At 42.1% G+C, this 20407-nt stretch overlaps 1 protein-coding gene across 3 annotated transcripts in view; it reads right to left on the bottom strand.

Moving 5' to 3' along the window:
• Positions 1-20407, bottom strand: part of LOC126215323 (uncharacterized) — a 209218-nt gene that overhangs the window by 23562 nt on the left and 165249 nt on the right. For all 3 annotated transcript variants that reach the window (XM_049942003.1, XM_049942004.1, XM_049942005.1), the window contains 2 exons: positions 14084-14211; positions 28-126 (listed from right to left, as the gene is read on the bottom strand). In XM_049942003.1, the coding sequence (XP_049797960.1) occupies positions 28-126; positions 14084-14211 (227 nt within the window). The remainder of the gene's footprint in view (positions 1-27; positions 127-14083; positions 14212-20407) is intronic.

Consider the following 20407-nt stretch of genomic DNA (forward strand, 5'->3'; position numbering starts at 1 on the left):
TATTAACACTTACTTTTGATCACATACCTGGAAATTATATTTCTTGATAATATCGCGTTGTAGATTACAGAAGTCTTTATTTATTTCCACTCCAAAAATCTTGGTTGCCTTCGTGTATATGTACGCCTATAAAAAGAACACAGAAGTTTCTTTAGGTTATAAATAGTAAGTAAAACAAGTTACGTTTCACAATGTTTATTAATAGCAAAAGTACACTGTATAGAAAGAAAAATCACAATTTTATGTTGGTTGCAGTATTTTCACGTTCTTATTTCCAGAGAAGGTACTCAGCTACAAGTTTTATTTGTTTCATTAACTAGTTTATGGAGACAAACAAATCTGTTGTTGTTCTAACTTACCAAAATTTGTAATTTAACAAAGAAAAAATTTACAAACAAAGACGGTTTTGGATTCCACAAGTTCTGAGAGATGACTGGTGCATTATAATTTCAAAGTCAATGTACCTACTTGCTTATATCGATTAATGAATTTAATTTTGAACTGGATTATACTGTGAATAAAAATCAGTTGAATGTGGAATAATTTGCTATACAATTTAGCAACTTCAGCTCATTTTTGGTAAAGGGTGTCACATAAAATGTGTCACCATTTTGTTTCTTGGTATACACTTCACTGTCGAGAAACACTCAAAGGCACATCTATCACCACGGAAAACCTCTGAACAATTGTTCTAGAGCTCAGATCATGCCCAAATATGTCCACTGTTTTGATTCACAACTGCCTTGACACAAACACTAATATTAGTGATAACCCTACAGCACACTTCTTCCATGATTTGACTGCAAGAGTGAAGGTGCCCAAGCTCAATTAATCATGTAGATGTTAGGGAAAAATTGTTTCTTTTTGAAACCACGAAAGAAAGAAGTTACACAGGTTCAGGTCTGGACTATTGGGGACCAAAATTACCCCCTCAGTACCTCAACAGTGTTTATTTTGTTTGTTAATCAGTCCATCCAAATGAAAATGCACCTCATCTGAAAACCAAATGGCATCGAGAGTTTGTTTCCTATACTCCGCACAGCGAGCAAACAGAAGTCTCTGCCTCTTGTACTCTGCAGAGAGCTTATGAGCAGAGGTCAACTTTGTACAGGTACATCTGGAGGTCACTTTTAAGAATCCATTGAACAAAGCGTCTGGGTATGCTCTATTGCATTGCTCCCTTTCTGCATGTTTCACCGGGGCTTCCTTGTAGAGCAACTTGTACCGCTTGAGTATTCTCCGGCAAACAAACAGGCTTCAGCAGAGGTGTTTTCGCTTCCGATATTGAACCTTCCTGTGCAACCTGATCATACAGCCTGTGAATTCTTATCTTGTAAGGGACCCACCTTGTGTTAAACTGTTGTCAAAACTCCTCCGAGTCAAAACAGGAGTTCTCATTTCGTGAAAAAGAAACACAACTGGCAATCACTGCTGTAGATTAGCCTTCCTAAGTCAGCCGTGTTGTGAACACTAGTCTTCTAGTTGGTTGGTTTTTTGGGGAAGGAGACCAGACAGCGTGGTCATCGGTCTCATCGGATTAGGGAAGGAAGTCGGCCGTGCCCTTTCAGAGGAACTATCCCGGCATTTGCCTGGAATGATTTAGGGAAATCACGGAAAACCTAAATCAGGATGGCCGGACGTGGGATTGAACCATCGTCCTCCCGAATGCGAGTCCAGTGTCTAACCACTGCGCCACCTCGCTCAGTATAGTCTTCTAGTGAAGGTATCGTGAGTTGCACATGATTTCGTAAGTCGTTTGTTTCTCCCAGCTCTACTGTTACTACAGTTGAAAAAAAAAAAATGCTCAACAGGATATCTAATGTGACTTATAAATAATGTGAGGAACAAACTGTGACTTTTGTTTGCCACCCTTTAGATTGAATACAGGACCAAGACCACACCTGTGGACCTCCTACACATTTTCCACCGTATTTCAAACAGTACAACCGAGGGCTCTGCTGTGGCCTCACCAGCCAGTGAGGTCACTCAGATGTCCACAGGTGGGGCCGCCTCATGCCAGAGCCACTAATTGCTCTTATATTATGTACTATATGTGTGCCTATCATCCATCTATTTCCTGACAAGCTCCAAACTGAACCTGCAACAACACTGTTTTCCAAACAATATTAACTAGGAGCAAACATTTCTCTTTCCTCTGCCAGTCATGACATGACAAGGCTACTTCACGGACTAGATTCTACTACTATCCTACAATTCTGTTACACTTTTGCTAACACTTGTCTCCCCTCAGACCGCTACTGTGGTCTTCAGTCTGAATAGCATTTTGACTCAACTCTCCACGCTACTCTATCTCGTGCAGTCTTCTTCATCTCTGCATAACTACTACATCCTACATCTACAGAGTGTTTCAAAAAGAATATGTTTTTCGAATGCATATATTTATTAAACTTTAAGACATACGAATATCAAACTTTACACACATATTTACGAACCTCTAAAGTTCAGATTACAGATGTTCAGTATGTCCCCCATCAGCGACACGAACAGTATCACATTGATACTCAAATTCCTCCCATACTGCGGCAAGCATGTCCTTCGGCACTGATGTTATGGCAGTACAGATCCTGTTCTTCAACTCTTCCAGGTTCTGTCAGAGTGATGGTTCATAAACGTTGTCTTTAACGAAACCCCACAGGAAGAAGTCAGAGGGTGTCAAATCCGGTGACCGTGGAGCCCAGCTGAGACATGCTAAGTTGCTGGCTCCTTCACAACCAATCCAACAGTTCGGTAGAGTTTCATTCAGATATTCACACACTTGGTGACTCCAGTGAGGGGGTGCCCAGCTTGTTGAAAAATGAAGTTGTCTTCGTGCTGCCTCGGAAACATAGCCTGATACTGCTGACCGTTAACCGTGTTTCCATCAAAGAAGAATGGGCCGTAAACAGATGATAAGGATATCGCACAAAACACGTAGACTTTGGGCGAATCTTGTACGTGTTCAATGGCTGCATGTGGGTACTGTAAGTCCCAAATTTCAACATTGTGTTTGCTTACCTGACCACTAACGTGGAAAGTCGCTTCATCACTGAACACAATGCATTGTGCGAAAGTATTATCATTGGCAATAGCATCAAGAATCTCATTACAAAATGCCACAGGTCTCCGTTTGTCATCAGGGCGCAGAGCTTGTAACAGCTGTAACTTGTATGGCTTCATAACCAACTGACGTCTCAAAACACGCCAAATTATTTTTGTAGGCAGTTTTAACTCCCTACTGACACAACAGGTTTATTTTGAAGGACTATGTTGGAAAGCGGTTTGAATTCATGCAACATTTTCTTCAGGAACACGAGGGCAGCCAGGACTCTTTCCTTTACATACGCATCCTATACCTAGAAACTGTTTATACCATCTGCAAATGTTCCACCCATTCGGAGGATCAATTTGGTACACATCAACGTGAAACATCTTTGCACTGTAATCACGGAATTGCACTTTGCAAACTCGAGAACACAAAATGATTTCTGCTGCAGAGTAGCCATTTTAAACATATGACAGTTCCTAGACTATGTAGTCATTTCTCCAATAACCGAGCCAAAGCGTAGTGATCGATAGTTTGGACAAAATAATACTTTGTAATATGTATATTCTTTTTGAAATATCGTGTACTTGATCCTGCTTCCTGTTCTCAAACCTTAGCGTCCATCCACAGTTCTTCCCACATAATCAAAGTGATGATTCCTTTCTGCCTGAGTACATGTCCTATCAACCAACTCCTTATTTTAGTCAAGTTGTACCACACCTCCACATTTTCTCATGCCATGTTTCCACATCTTTCAGATATGCCGCACAAATTTCATGTTGTAACATTGCTGTGGTTCATCGCCACTGTTGACAGCCTTGGGGAAGTATGCCATGTCTGGGCTGCTCTCTGCACTATCTACAGCACTGATCACAAGCAGGCATTCTGTCTGATTCTACAGGAATTACACCTAATTTCTCAAGTCGTAGAAAACAACTGACCTACTTCTCAATTTGTCAAGGCCACATCCATTTCCTATTAATGTGCAGCCTGAGATATATTTTCATTAAAATTTTCCAGTTTACTACCTAACTTCGTAACTGCCATCACATGTCTTTACTTACACTGTGCAACTTATTTATTTGAATAACCCTTTTGGAGGTTGGTTTTATCTCTTTGTGTTTTAGTTTTTGTTGCATCCAGTTTTCCTTTCTCCTTCAAGAGTGTTTCCTTTTTCTTTCTGGGTCCACTTACATCTTTTGCAGACCTCTTTCCTGAAATCCTGCCTTTGTGTTGCCTCTCGAAAAGTATTCTATTATCTATTATGTCCATTCTAATTCCAATGTTTTTCATATCTTTTTCAGTTTCAGTGAGGCAGTGTAGTTGTTCAGTCAGTTGCAAATCTACTTGGTTTGCCTGTTATTATCCATTCAGTAGGTGTGTCCATAAAATTGTAGTCTTATTTTCCTCATTACATCACTTTTTCCATTTTCAAATAAGGTTCTCTATTTGATCTTAATCTGTGTTCAACATTACTATTACTTCTAAGTCCCCATATTTTCCTTATAATTCTTCATTCAACTTTTTACAGTTTTTCAAGAACCCTAAATCTTGTTTGTTTAAGGGTTTCTGCTACATACAGTGTTTCAGGCCATACCACCATTTGATAGTGTGTTAGTTTTGTGCTCCAGGCAATGTTTTTTGTTATATATGTTTTTTGTCATTTGGAATGCCTTTTCCATTTTATGTACTCTATTTTCTATGGATATATTTTCTTTCATGTTGCTTGTTATCCATTCTCCTAGGCATTTAAAACAATTTGTTTCAGATATTCCATTCTTATGAATTTGGAGGGGGCAGCATTGATATTTGTGATGAAATGCGTTTTTTCAAATGATGTTTTTAATCCTATTTCACTTTTTTTATAGTTCTGTGATTTGTTCTTTGCAACTATCCACCGAGTCAGTAATTAATGTCATGTCATCTGCAAAAGTTAGGAAATATATGGTGAGTATAATAGAGGGAAACATTCCACGTGGGAAAAATATATCTAAAAACAAAGATGATGTGACTTACCAAACGAAGCGCTGGCAGGTCGATAGACACACAAACTAACACAAACAAACACACGAAATTCAAGCTTTCGCAACAAACTGTTGCCTCATCAGGAAAGAGGGAAGGAGAGGGAAAGACGAAAGGATGTGGGTTTTAAGGGAGAGGGTAAGGAGTCATTCCAATCCCGGGAGCGGAAAGACTTACCTTGTTGTTTGTTGTTGTTGTGGTCTTCAGTCCTGAGACTGGTTTGATGCAGCTCTCCATGCTACTCTATCCTGTGCAAGCTTTTTCATCTCCCAGTACCTACTGCAACCTACATCCTTCTGAATCTGCTTAGTGTACTCATCTCTTGGTCTCCCTCTACGATTTTTACCCTCCACGCTTCCCTCCAATACTAAATTGGTGATACCTTGATGCCTCAGAACATGTCCTACCAACCGATCCCTTCTTCTAGTCAAGTTGTGCCACAAACTTCTCTTCTCCCCAATCCTATTCAAAACTTCCTCATTACTTACGTGATCTACCCACCTTATCTGCAGCATTCTTCTGTAGCACCACATTTCGAAAGCTTCTATTCTCTTCTTGTCCAAACTATTTATCGTCCATGTTTCACTTCCATACATGGCTACACTCCATACAAATGCTTTCAGAAATGACTTCCTGACACTTAAATCTATACTCGATGTTAACAAATTTCTCTTCTTCAGAAACGCTTTCCTTGCCATTGCCAGTCTACATTTTATATCCTCTCTACTTCGACCATCATCAGTTATTTTGCTCCCCAAATAGCAAAACTCCTTTACTACTTTAAGTGTCTCATTTCCTAATCTAATACCCTCAACATCACCCGACTTAATTCGACTACATTCCATTATCCTCGTTTTGCTTTTGTTGATGTTCATCTTATATCCTCCTTTCAAGACACCATCCATTCCGTTCAACTGCTCTTCCAAGTCCTTTGCTGTCTCTGACAGAATTACAATGTCATCGGCGAACCTCAAAGTTTTTACTTCTTCTCCATGAATTTTAATACCTACTCCGAATTTTTCTTTTGTTTCCTTTACTGCTTGCTCAATATACAGATTGAACAACATCGGGGAGAGGCTACAACCCTGTCTTACTCCCTTCCCAGCCACTGCTTCCCTTTCATGTCCCTCGACTCTTATAACTGCCATCTGGTTTCTGTACAAATTGTAAATAGCCTTTCGCTCCCTGTATTTTACCCCTGCCACCTTTAGAATTTGAAAGAGAGTATTCCAGTCAACATTGTCAAAAGCTTTCTCTAAGTCTACAAATGCTAGAAACGTAGGTTTGCCTTTCCTTAATCTTTCTTCTAAGATAAGTCGTAAGGTCAGTATTGCCTCACGTGTTCCAGTATTTCTACGGAATCCAAACTGATCTTCCCCGAGGTTGGCTTCTACTAGTTTTTCCATTCGTCTGCAAAGAATTCGTGTTAGTATTTTGCAGCTGTGACTTATTAAACTAATAGTTCGGCAATTTTCACATCTGTCAACACCTGCTTTCTTTGGGTTTGGAATTATTATATTCTTCTTGAAGTCTGAGGGTATTTCGCCTGTTTCATACATCTAGCTCACCAGATGGTAGAGTTTTGTCAGGACTGGCTCTCCCAAGGCCGTCGGTAGTTCCAATGGAATGTTGTCTACTCCGGGGGCCTTGTTTCGACTCAGGTCTTTCAGTGCTCTGTCAAACTCTTCACGCAGTATCATATCTCCCATTTCATCTTCATCTACATCCTCTTCCATTTCCATAAAATTGTCCTCAAGTACCTCGCCCTTGTATAGACCCTCTATATACTCCTTCGACCTTTCTGCTTTCCCTTCTTTGCTTAGAACTGGGTTTCCATCTGAGCTCTTGATATTCATACAAGTCGTTCTCTTATCTCCAAAGGTCTCTTTAATTTTCCTTTAGGCAGTATCTATCTTACCCCTAGTGAGGTAGGCCTCTACATCCTTACATTTGTCCTCTAGCCATCCCTGCTTAGCCATTTTGCACTTCCTGTCGATCTCATTTTTGAGACGTTTGTATTCCTTTTTGCCTGCTTCATTTACTGCATTTTTATATTTTCTCCTTTCATCAATTAAATTCAATATTTCTTCTGTTACCCAAGGATTTCTACTAGCCCTCGTCTTTTTACCTACTTGATCCTCTGCTACCTTTGCTACTTCATCCCTCAAAGCTACCCATTCTTCTTCTACTGCAGTTCTTCCCCCATTCCTGTCAATTGTTCCCTTATGCTCTCCCTGAAACTCTGTACAACCTCTGGTTCTTTCAGTTTATCCAGGTCCCATCTCCTTAAATTCCCACCTTTTTGCAGTTTCTTCAGTTTTAATCTACAGGTCATAACCAATAGATTGTGGTCAGAGTCCACATCTGCCCCTGCAAATGTCTTACAATTTAAAACCTGGTTCCTAAATCTCTGTCTTACCATTATATAATCTATCTGATACCTTTTAGTATCTCCAGGGTTCTTCCATGTATACAACCTTCTTTCATGATTCTTAAACCAAGTGTTAGCTATGATTATGTTGTGCTCTGTGCAAAATTCTACCAGGCGGCTTCCTCTTTCATTTCTTAGCCCCAATCCATATTCACCTACTATGTTTCCTTCTCTCCCTTTTCCTACACTCGAATTCCAGTCACCCATGACTATTAAATTTTCGTCTCCCTTCACTATCTGAATAATTTCTTTTATTTCATCATACATTTCTTCAATTACTTCGTCATCTGCAGAGCTAGTTGGCATATAAATTTGTAATACTGTAGTAGGTGTGGGCTTCGTATCTATCTTGGCCACAATAATGCATTCACTATGCTGTTTGTAGTAGCTTACCCGCATTCCTATTTTCCTATTCATTATTAAACCTACTCCTGCATTACCCCTATTTGATTTTGTGTTTATAACCCTGTAGTCACCTGACCAGAAGTCTTGTTCCTCCTGCCACCGAACTTCACTAATTCCCACTATATCTAACTTTAACCTATCCATTTCCCTTTTTAAATTTTCTAACCTACCTGCCCGATTAAGGGATCTGACATTCCACGCTTCGATCCGTAGAACGCCAGTGTTCTTTCTCCTGATAACGACATCCTCTTGAGTAGTCCCTGCCCGGAGATCCGAATGGGGGACTATTTTACCTCCGGAATATTTTACCCAAGAGGACGCCATCATCATTTAATCATACAGTAAAGCTGCATGCCCTCGGGAAAAATTACGGCTGTAGTTTCCCCTTGCTTTCAGCCGTTCGCAGTACCAGCACAGCAAGGCCGTTTTGGTTATTGTTACAAGGCCACATCAGTCAATCATCCAGACTGTTGCCCTTGCAACTACTGAAAAGGCTGCTGCCCCTATTCAGGAACCACACGTTTGTCTGGCCTCTCAACAGATACCCCTCCATTGTGGTTGCACCTACGGTATGGCTATCTGTATCGCAACTATATTGTCTTCTTCCTTTTTATTTTATTTTATGATTTCTTTCATTTACTCTATTATTGGTAGCTCTGAAGCTGGTTGTTTCTGGTTTACATGATCAAAATGAAGTACTTCTTTTGGTGAATCGGTGTTGTGTCATTCTTTGAAGTAGCCCACAAGTATTCTGCAGTTCTCAGTGTTGTTCGTATTTTTGGAACTATAAACTGTATTCTCGGGGGTGTGTTGTTCTTTAAACTATTTTTGAATGTTTTATAAAAGTTCCTTGTGTTGCTCTGTTTAAAATGTGACTGAACTGACATTAGCTGATCTTTTATAGGTTGTACTCCCAAATTTTTGAGCCTTTTTGGGGCATGTTTCCTTGCTTTTATAAAAATTTTCCTGTTCTTCTCATTTTTATTTGTGTCCCGGATATTCGAAGCTCATTGTCTCTTTATAATCAACTCCTCACAATCATCATACCACCCAGCATGTTTCCATTTATTTTTAAGAGCAACCGTTTCTTCTGCAGGCAGAGTGAGGCCTATTTAGAGTTGTTCCAAACATTTAGGTATTCTTTTTTCCAAATACATTTTGCAATCACTTTCTCTAGGTAACATCTGTATGTCAAACTTTCAGGGTTGGTATTGATTCTTTTTTTCTTAAATATTGGTCTGACATTGAATTTAATGAAAGATAGGTAGGTAGTGGTGTGAATCTAAACCAGCAATTTTTATACTGAGTACCTGTGTTGCAGAGTCTACTTATAGAAATGTGACAGATTTTGTGACACCCATGTATTTTCTTTTCAAGGCAGTTTTCTGAAGAATGTATGTTTTAGTACTATGTTATGCTGTCTGCACAGGCTTAAAATTCTTTCTTTGTGCTGCTGGTTCTTTTATGTGCAGCAAATTTCGTACTATTGACCTCTGCTGACATTCTTTGAAAATTTGTGCATCAAAATCTCCAAGTAGTAATGCTGTGTTTTTTAATGAAATGTGATCTCAGGCATTCGACACATCTTAACAATTTTTTTCTGTTTGCTCTCTCTGTGTTCTGTTTTTCTCATTTGTTGGTGCATGTGAAAACTTTGTTTGAGAATTTAAATGTTAAATATGGAAAGTCTTTCATTAATTGATTTAAATTCTATTATTGAGTTTTTGATTACAATGAAATTTGTTCCAAATTAGGGTACATTCCTCATAACTCTTTTTGGGTTCTATAAAATCACTGAGACAGGAAAGATCGTATGAAGATGGAGTGGTGGCCATGAAAGCCCCACTGATGCAGTTGTGCGAGAATACAGTGTCTCCAAGCAGTATCGTATGCCTTACCAATATCAAAGAATATGCTTACACAGGAATGTTCACGTAGGAAAGACTGCTCAGGTTTGTTGGCACAGTGGCCCGACATTTCCAGAATTCACACTGAGAGTGGCTGAGGAGTTCCACGGTCTCTAACAACCAGACCAGACGACAGCTAACCACTTGCACCAGGGTCTTTCCTACACAGCTTGTGAAGGTGATAATCCGAAAATACTGGGACATGTGCAGTCCTTTCCTGCATTTCTCCACATGTTGTGGAATTGACCTGACTGCCATATTAAGTTAAAATATTCGAGGAGTATCGTGACTGGGCGCAGTATTATGGGTCTCTGACAGTGCAAATTCCAGCTACCACAAGGAGAAAGGGCAGTTGTAAGACTCAGAATCGTGGCATCTGACATCCAACTTGCCCCTCTCTACAGTCACACAGTAGTGGCAAAACGCTGGATGTTGACTGGCATTGGCAGTAGTTTTCCCAAAATGCTCTGCCAGCATTTGAGCAATGTCTCCGGGCATTATTAGGAGATGCCTTTGTTTCAGCACTGCTGCTATAGGTAAATGACTGTGTTTACCAGAAATCCTCGGGATGGCTTCCCGTACTTTTGTAGAAGTAGAACAAGTGGAACACTTGCCATGACCTTTTCTTGCTCTTCTGAAGTACATGTCAAGCCTTAGCTCTTGCGACTCTAAACGCTACGAGGTTGTCTGTTGTCAGGCAGCATTTAAACTGACTAAGATCCACATGCCTGTCTCAGTTTGCTGAACGGCACTCATCTGTACACCAATGTTCAGGTTGCCTCCTAAGATTACCTGAGGACTTTGGGATCGATAGATCAGTGGCATGACGGACCACTCGTGTGATGTAGTCCACCTACTCCTGGATGCTGTTGCGGTGTTCAAACACAGCCAGCTGGCTGAACAGTGTCCAGTTAGCCTTGATGACCATCCATTTTGGAGGCTTCTCTTTAGGGCACGATCCATCCAGAAGATGAATGTGGAGTGGGAAATTGTCACTACAATGATGATTATCAATGACCTCCCACTGAATAGAGTTTGCAAGGGCTGGAGAGCAAAAAGAAAGGTCGATGGCTGAGAACGACCCAGCAGCGGTACAGAAATGAGAGTGAGTACCTGTGTTAAGGATGCACAACTCATGAGACATCACGAGGCTCTCCAAAACCCGACCCTTATGGCAAGGAGAGGTCCAGCCCCACAAGACGTGACAAGCGTTGAAGTGTCTCAGCAGGAAAAATGGCTATGGGAATTGTTCCACAAGATCTACGAGAGGCTCAGAGTCTATTGAATCTTGCAGAGGGAAAACAGTGAGCACACACTGATCCTCCGACACATGTGAATTTCGACAGTAACTGCTTGCAGGTCAGTAGTTAGTCAAGACCAGAGGCATGGTGCGCATTACTGACAAACACATCAACCCCTCCCCTGGCTCTGTCCCCAGTCAGGTCATCCTTTTGGTGAAGGATAGAGCCCTGTAGCACTGGAGTGTCAGTGGCTTTATAATGTGTTTCTTGTAAGTACAGGCACAGGGGGCCTTCCTGTGCTAGCAGTTTCAGTTCCTCCACATCTGTTCTGAACCCATTAATGTCCACTGTAATATAGGAGCCATTATCATGGGGGTTGCACTTCCACTCTGTCTTTCCACCACGGAGGAGCACCCATAACTGCCGGGAGCTCAATCTTGGTGTGAGAGAATTGCCCCTCTCCGACATTGAGGTCAATTATCTCTACTGAAGAATCAAGAGAGATTTCAGATAGGATGACATCACTCTTGTCAGACTGTTTACTTCCCATCTCCATCAGTGGTGGATGCCTGACCTTTGATTTTTTGTATAGGGCAGGCTTCGGAGGCACAACTGCAGCAATGGTAGTAGGAGCACTGGACAGTGGACCACACTGTACCTTTGGAGGAGCAGGGAGCTCCACAACGTTAGCAACCACAGACTTGACTGATGTTTTGGGAGGAAGTATACGGTATGAAGTAACTGCAGTTGCACAAGTACACTGACAAACACAGGTACTAGTGCAAACACTAGCTACCTTCGTTTGTGTAGCAGCACCAGTTTTCTGTACTGGTTGTTTAGCAACTGACACAAATGATGTAGCGAACATCGGGGCCTGCACGGTCTTATAAATCTTGGTCTCACCATAACGGATCTGTCATGGGGTTTTATCTCATGTACCTTCCATTCTACAAGGAAGTCCCTGCAGTCCCTGCTCCATACAGGATGAGGCCCTGAGCAATTCGCACACTTTGGAGGAGAACAACATATGACTCCCTCGTGTGCAGCCTTACCACATATGACACAAGTGTCTTCTCCCTTACATCTGAGAGTGGTGTGCCGAAGCGCATTGGGTCGGGGACAGAGAGCCACACTGTTAAGCGAAGAAAACCCCTCCTTAATAATGTTCTGGTAGTCTTGTGCTATTAAAAGTGAGGATGAACGAGTCTGATGTAATCAGATTACCTTCCACTCTTGTCATAATATTCTGCACATCTACAACACCTTCTTGGCCCATTCAACTATCAGGTCTTCTTTGAGGATGTCCACCAGGTCTCTAAGTGTCACAATATCTTCACCATAGTTTAATGTGTTTATGTTTTCACCAGCAGTGTCCCATTTCGTAGCTCTTCAACTGATTTTACAGTACCTGCAATTCCCTCTAAACCCTTTTATATATGTAAAAAGTTGATACTGTCTTGAAACTTCCCTCTTTCTGTTTAACCAATAAAAACATGCTGGCCAGCAGCATGTGCTCTGTCACTTAAAGCAAGAATTATGTAATACCCCAGAGTCCAGAGGACTGGTTACATGAGCCCCCTTATGTGATTGGGTGTCTGTACCTACCAGCAGCCCACCCATACCATTAGGAGGTGGAAGAGAAAACTTCAAAAGATCCATCTTGGTCCCAGAAACAGCTAGGGAAATAAAAGTACACCCAGACAGACCCCCGGGTGCCTAGGCAAGCCTTTTACAATTGAGGTGTGGCAGGTTCCCCACTGACGATTGTTCCACCTCAACAGCCACACATCTCTCAGTGTGCAGCACACTGAGATCGAGCAGTTTTTTGTAGAGGTTTCTACAATCCTCGCGATCGGTGCTGTCTAGCCGAGATTCCTCTGACACACAACGTTCCACTGCTGCGCCGTACAGTGGTCGCTGAAGAATACCTAGAGCTTATGATGAAAGGGGACAGGTGGTGCTTACCAGTCCCCAGCTTAGGGACCCTGCAGTCACAATGACCTCATACATACACCTGAGGAATACATTTCCAACCGCACCTCTGGTGAACAGACACTGATCACTTTGCTGCTTGTTGCAAGTCAGACTCATAGTGTGATTTTTCTTTATTTTAACTTATTATTTAGTGTGACTGCTAAAACAGACTGCCGGACTATGATTCCTTTTGGAAAGAGGATGACACCATTCACAAATCTCAAACTTTTCAAGATTTTTTACCAATGCTGTTGGTGTCACGTCTCCCAGTCAAATGCACCTCATACGAAACAAATTCAGTCTGTCCCACATTCCCTCATGTTTGAGAGGACCAAGTGGCTTCAGAATAACCTCCAGTTTCCTTTATTCATAAATTTATTGTAGAAAATACAAAAATAACACAGATGTGGCCCGCGCAGTGACAAAATATCGTATTCTGTAAGTCAGGAAAATGTTAAATTGATTAAGTTTGTTCTCCATAGACACTTTAAACATTATCACACTATCAGATGAGAATTGGCAGGGAAAGGAATAAAAGTACTGCCTACAGTAAAGTAGCACCAATGAAAAATATGAAAACAACAATATTAATACAAATAAAATTCTGCAGCACCTGGCAAACACACTCAGTTTGTGCCACTCATTTAGAGGTCACATATCAGACAGATTCTCTGCAACTTCTCCATTGGCAGTAAGGGAAGCACTTAACAGAGCCAGAGAGGGCAGAAAGTCTCCAACCAGTGCTTTTGCGATTCCCAGTGGCCTCTCGTCTGAGGGGAGAAGGTGGTCATCAGAGCCATTTAATTATCTGAACAGGAACAAAGAAAGTGGTATCTGGGCCAACTATGTGGTGGGCTCAGCAAGAAGTTAAATTCATTTTTCAACTTCATCTCTGTTGCTCAAATCCCTTAACGAAACAGGTGGATGAAACTGTGCAGCAGAAGGTGGCATTTAGTCAGCTGTGGAATTTGATGTAAGGATAGAAGTATAGTAATGAGAGATGTAGATGAGGAAGGAAAATTCACAAAGCTAGAGGAGAGGTCAGACGAGTAGGACTTACCGCATAAAGCACGGCCCCCAGCCTCGAGCCCACGTCCAGGATCACTGTCCCCTCACGCTCTAACGGTGGCAACAGGGCTCTGAAGATGTAGCGCAGCCGCTCCCGTGATGCCGAGTGAGATATGAAGGCTGCAATCATTGAGAATAGTGATTCTCACTTACTGAACAAAAGATAAATATGCGTCATTACAATTGGCGATCGATAGTTTGGACAAAATAATACATTGTAATACTTATATTCTTTTTGGAACACCCTATATATTCAAAACATTTAGGTTCAGAAAAGAATATTCCATTAATGTGTAATCTTTATGAGCTTATTTATTAGCTACTCATGTGAAGTTAAATTGCTGTAACAGAGAATAAAATAAATGCTTGTGCTACACATTACCCAATCTCTGCACAATGTTCGCTAATAGTGACTTATTGAAATGCAGCAGTGTGGAATAGCTACACTTGCTACAATGCTATTTCTTACAAAAATACGTTTCCCTCTTCCTCTATGTATTCCATATGTAAAACATAGACCAATGTGGAATCATAATATTTTTATCAGAGTTGTATTTTTCGAAACTTTGTTATGTAGAATATCTTATACAGTTTTGATTATTGGCTACTTTGCTTAGTCTGGCTTTACCTAGGTGTCTCGAGTCACTTCTACGAATCTTCAACCAGTTATGGTTTTTGCTGGCCTGCTTACTTGCAAATCTGCAGACCATACAAGCTGCGTCTCTGCCTCAAAGCTCAGCTCACAACCAATTGGACAAGAATGACAGTACAAGGTGATGGCACTGTGGGGGAATTGTTCCATCTACCTTCACCACTCGCGGATAACATGACTGCAGTCTCGGGCAGAATGACTTCACCCTGTGCAATGGCATTTCAAGGCACACGTGGAATAATTAATGTACCATTAATCTTCTCTCCACGTCAATCACATGAATCCTCTCTCCAAGTGCAGCATCTGCAGATGCACAAAGCTACAAAGTAACATCATTGTGGGATTAAAACGCCAATCAAATGAATGTTCATTTTAACGTACTCTGTTCCCTGTTACCTGCTTTTGTTTCATACACCGTTTCTCAAACTCCAAATGTGAACGCACCTTTGGCATTCTGGCACTCAATCATTAACACTGGCCGATAGAAGAGGTGGACATTGAGAAATGTGTGAAGACTGTCTACATTTCTTTTGTGTCGGATACTGTGAAGTGACCAATTTTGGATGGCAATGTCTGCAGCATTTAGTGCGGTAGTAACTGTGTGTATCACTCCAAAATTATGGCGAAGAAGCAGGTGATCTTAAAACTCTGCCAGTAGTACAGGCAGAATTAGAACAGCTGACAGAAGTTAACTTAATAGGTTATATGTCTGGACTGTGGTCAAACCTGTCAAAGCAGGCAAGAGGTTTGACAGACACTCTGAGTCTGCTAGCTTTAGTCTTGCCTGCACTGAAGACAGCAGGTACAAAAGTGCAGATCATTCAAGAAGTTCAGGAACATTCTGATAACACAGGAGAACTAAAGTAAGGCTGGAATAGAAAGAAGCTTAGAAAGATTCACAAATGGAGCAGGATATCTAAAGCAGTACACAACTCCCTGAGCAGGGAATATCAGACAGTTAATATTTTTAACCTACAATGTCACCTCGAGAGGGTATAGAATTCAGCAGACTCCTATGTTTCCATCACACATTAACGATGCAAAAGGCTCTGCAAGCTGGTCATCTCCAAACGAGCAAGCATGTATTGCCTAACTTGATAATAACTGAAAGGGATGAGAATCTGCAGGTAGCCTGGAAAGCTCTGTTATTTATGTGTGTATTTATAAGTAAATAAATAAATATAATAGAAGGAAACATTCCATGTGGGAAAAATATATCTAAAAACAAAGATGATGTAACTTACCAAACGAAAGCGTTGGTATGTTGATAAACGAAAGCGTTGGTATGTTGATAAACGAAAGCGTTGGTATGTTGATAGACACACAAACACACACACAAAATTCAAGCTTTTGCAACCCACGGTTGCTTCATCAGGAAAGAGGGAAGGAGAGGAAAAGACGAAAGGATGTGGGTTTTAATGGAGAGGGTAGGGAGTCATTCCAATCCCAGGCGCGGAAAGACTTACCTTAGGGGGAACAAAGGACACACACACACACACACACACACACACACACACACACATCCATCCGCACATATACAGGCACAAGCAGACATATGTAAAGGCAAAGAGTTTGGGCAGAGTCGTCAGTCGAGGTGGAAGTACAGAGGCAAAGATGTTGTTGAATGACAGGTGAAGTATGAGCAGCGGCAACTTGAAATTAGCGGAGGTTGAGGCCTGGTGGGTAACGGGAAGAGAGGATATATTGAAGGGCAAGTTCCCATCTCCGGAGTTCTGATAGGTTGGTGTTGGTGGAAAGTATCCAGATAACCCGGACGGTGTAACACTGTGCCAAGATATGCTGGCCGTGCACCAAGGCATGTTTAGCCACAGGGTGATCCTCATTACAAACAAACACTGTCTGCCTGTGTCCATTCATGCGAATGGACAGTTTGTTGCTGGTCATTCCCACATAGAAAGCTTCACAGTGTAGGCAGGTCAGTTGGTAAATCACATGGATGCTTTCACACGTGGCTCTGCCTTTGATCATGTACAGCTTCCAGGTTACAGGACTGGAGTAAGTGGTGGTGGGAGAGTGCATGGGACAGGTTTTACACCGGGGGCGGTTACAAGGGTAGGAGCCAGAGGGTAGGGAAGGTGGTTTGGGGATTTGATAGGGATGAACCAAGAGGTTACGAAGGTTAGGTGGATGGCAGAAAGACACTCTTGGTGGAGTGGGGAGGATTTCATGAAGGATGGATCTCATTTCAGGACAGGATTTGAGGAAGTCGTATCCCTGCTGGAGAGCCACATTCAGTGTCTGATCCAGTCCCGGAAAGTATCCTGTCACAAGTGGGGCACTTTTGTGGTTCTTCTGTGGGAGATTCTGGGTTTGAGGGGATGAGGAAGTGGCTCTGGTTATTTGCTTCTGTACCAGGTCGGGAGGGCAGTTGCGGGATGTGAAAGCTGTTTTCAGGTTGTTGGTGTAATGATTCAGGGATTCAGGACTGGAGCAGATTTGTTTGCCACAAAGACGTAGGCTGTAGGGAAGGGACCGTTTGATATGGAATGGGTGGCAGCTGTCATAATGGAGGTACTGTTGCTTGTTGGTGGGTTGAATGTGGACGGATGTGTGAAGCAGGCCATTGGACAGATGGAGCTCAACGTCAAGGAAAGTGACATGGGATTTGGAGTAGGACGAGGTGGATCTGATGGAACCAAAGGAGTTGAGGTTGGAGAGGAAATTCTGGAGTTCTTCTTCACTGTGAGTCCAGATCATGAAGATGTCATCAATAAATCTGTACCAAACTTTGGGTTGGCAGGCCTGGGTAACCAAGAAGGCTTCCTCTAAGCGACCCATAAATAGGTTGGCGTACGAGGGGGCCATCCTGGTACCCACGGCTGTTCCCTTTAATTGTTGGTATGTCTGGCCTTCTCAAGTGAAGAAGTTGTGAGTCAGGATGAAGCTGGCTAAGGTAATGAGGAAAGGGGTTTTAGGTAGGGTGGCAGGTGATCGGCGTGAAAGGAAGTGCTCCATCGCAGCGAGGCCCTGGACATGCAGAATATTTGTGTATAAGGAAGTGGCATCAACGGTTACAAGGATGGTTTCCGGGGGAACAGATTGGATAAGGATTCCAGGCGTTTGAGATAGTGGTTGGTGTCTTTGATGAAGGATGGGAGACTGTTTGTAATGGGTTGAAGGTGTTGATCTATGTAGGCAGAGATACATTCTGTGGGGGCTTGGTAACCAGCTACAATGGGGTGGCTGGGATGATTGGGTTTGTGAATTTTAGGAAGTAGGTAGAAGGTAGGGGTGCGGGGTGTCAGTGGGGTCAGGAGGTTGATGGAGTCAGGCACTACCAACTGACCTGCCTACACCATGAAGCTTTCTGTGTGGGAATACCCAGCAACAAACTGTCCATTCGCATGAATGGACACAGGCAGACAGTGTTTGTTTGTAATAAGGATCACCCTGTGGCTAAACATGCCTTGGTGCACGGCCAGCATATCTTGGCACAGTGTTACATCGTCCGGGTTATCTGTATACTTCCCACCAACACCAACCTATCAGAACTCCAGAGATGGGAACTTGCTCTTCAATATATCCTCTCTTCCTGTTACCCACCCGGCCTCAACCTCTGCTAATACCTCACCTATCATTCAACAACATCTTTGCCTCTGTACTTCCGCCTCGATTGACGTCTCTGCCCATAATCTTTGCCTTCACATATGTCTGCTTGTGTCTGTATATGTGTGTGTGTGTGTGTGTGTGTGTGTGTGTGTGTGTGTGTGTGTGTGCGCGCGCGCGCGAGTGTATACCTGTCCTTTTTTCCCCCTAAGGTAAGTCTTTCCGCTCCCGGGATGGGAATGACTTCCTACCCTCTCCCTTAAAACCCACATCCTTTCGTCGTTAGCCTCTCCTTCCCTCTTTCCTAATGAAGCAACCGTGGGTTGTGAAAGCTTGAATTTTGTGTGTTTGTTTGTTTGTCTATCAACATACCATCGCTTTCGTTTGGTAAGTTACATCATCTTTGCTTTTAGATATATTTTTCCCACATGGAATGTTACCCTGTATTATATTCATATCATTAATTTGAACCCAACAATTATGTTTGTTATTGTCACTGTTGCATTTTGAAATCTTTTCTGTCATCTTACTTTCTCTTTCTGTTTGTGCAAGTAGTTTCACTTTGTATTCACCTTCTCCTTTTTACCGTAATCTACCATACAATTTTATCCTGCCTATATATACTCAATAATACGTAACCCACTTCCAAACCATAACCAAAAATTTTTTTTCCACTTTCAACACTACCGCTGCTATAAAATCCACCGTTCCCAGTTCACAAACAGTTCCTTTCACCTAATAAACAACCATTTCGGCTAGTTCTAACAACTTTTGCTTTATTTCCATTTCCATTTTGTCCACATCACTGATTATTTTTAGCCGCTTCCCACAGGTTTTAACGCCATTATTTCTTCGTCAGACAATTGTTAGCCTAATTTTCATAATCTGCCACCACAAAACCACTCCTTTTAATACATTTACACGCAGCTTTTTCGAAATTTTCCCAAATTTCTCCACCCTTTAACGTGTTTTGGCGGCAACACAACCACCTAACCTTTGTGCACATTGTTGTTTACCAACCCAATTCACCACAGGATCAACATAGCTCAGCTTTAAGCAACACTTTTTCAACTTTTTTCACATCATATCTCCAGTTGCTTTCTAGTTCACCTTTATCTCTCCCCATATATTTTTATTTTCATTTTCATTTCAGCCTCATGTTACACTTTCCACCTTCTAATACCATTTCACCCTCACAACATCCCCACAACAACCCCATTAAGTTTTATTTACATTCCCTCTGCAAACATGCCTTCGCCCTAGCCAGATTATGCTCCCATATTTTATTTACTCAGGCTTGTCTGACATTTGGCATTATCCCCAAAGGCCTCACACTTAAAGTTCCCATCTCTGGCTGTAACCCTTCTTCCCATCAGTCCCTATACCAGTTCCAAACTGAACAATCCATAGCTCTCACCTACACATCAACTCAGCCAATGAACACACCCGTCAACTCCTATCCTTAATAAAAGTCCTCAATCTTTCCTCTCCCACATCCACACCGCTGTTCAGAGCATCCTCCCACAGGCCAACTGCAAAATAGAACAGCATGCCACCCTCCACCTCAAAAAACTATCCAATCTCCTGGCTTCCAACTCACTCACCCTCCACAACCTTTCCAACAAACCTCAACCTCCTCTCATTGCACACAGACCCAGTGTCTCCCATCTACTCAATCTCTCACTTCCAGCTCCACTCCCCCCAAAACCTCAAAATTCTAATCAACACAATCTGGAACCACAACATCCTAATTCAATAGTTAACCTTTCCTCCAAACCTCTCTCCCAATCCGAAACCTCGGTCCTATCCAAAGGCCTCACTTTCAGCCCTACTCCCAGGTTCAACCAAACAGCCCTCGTCAAAGATTTACTGTCCTACACTCGTACTCTCTGCTGGAAATATCACTTTGCCACGAAAAAAATAATCCTAATCCTACTCCTAATGATCCAACTCCCCAAGACACTATCCAAATTGAACTCTGCCTGGAACAGTTCCGTCCTTAGTCACAGTGGGACCCACCTCCTCGTCCTCAAAATCACCCTCTCCAAACCTTCCAGGAATTTCTCACTTCCAGCCTTGCCTCACAATCCTCCTTGA

The sequence above is a fragment of the Schistocerca nitens genome, chromosome 12 (genome assembly GCF_023898315.1).
Source record: "Schistocerca nitens isolate TAMUIC-IGC-003100 chromosome 12, iqSchNite1.1, whole genome shotgun sequence".
Taxonomy (NCBI): Eukaryota; Metazoa; Arthropoda; class Insecta; order Orthoptera; family Acrididae; genus Schistocerca; species Schistocerca nitens.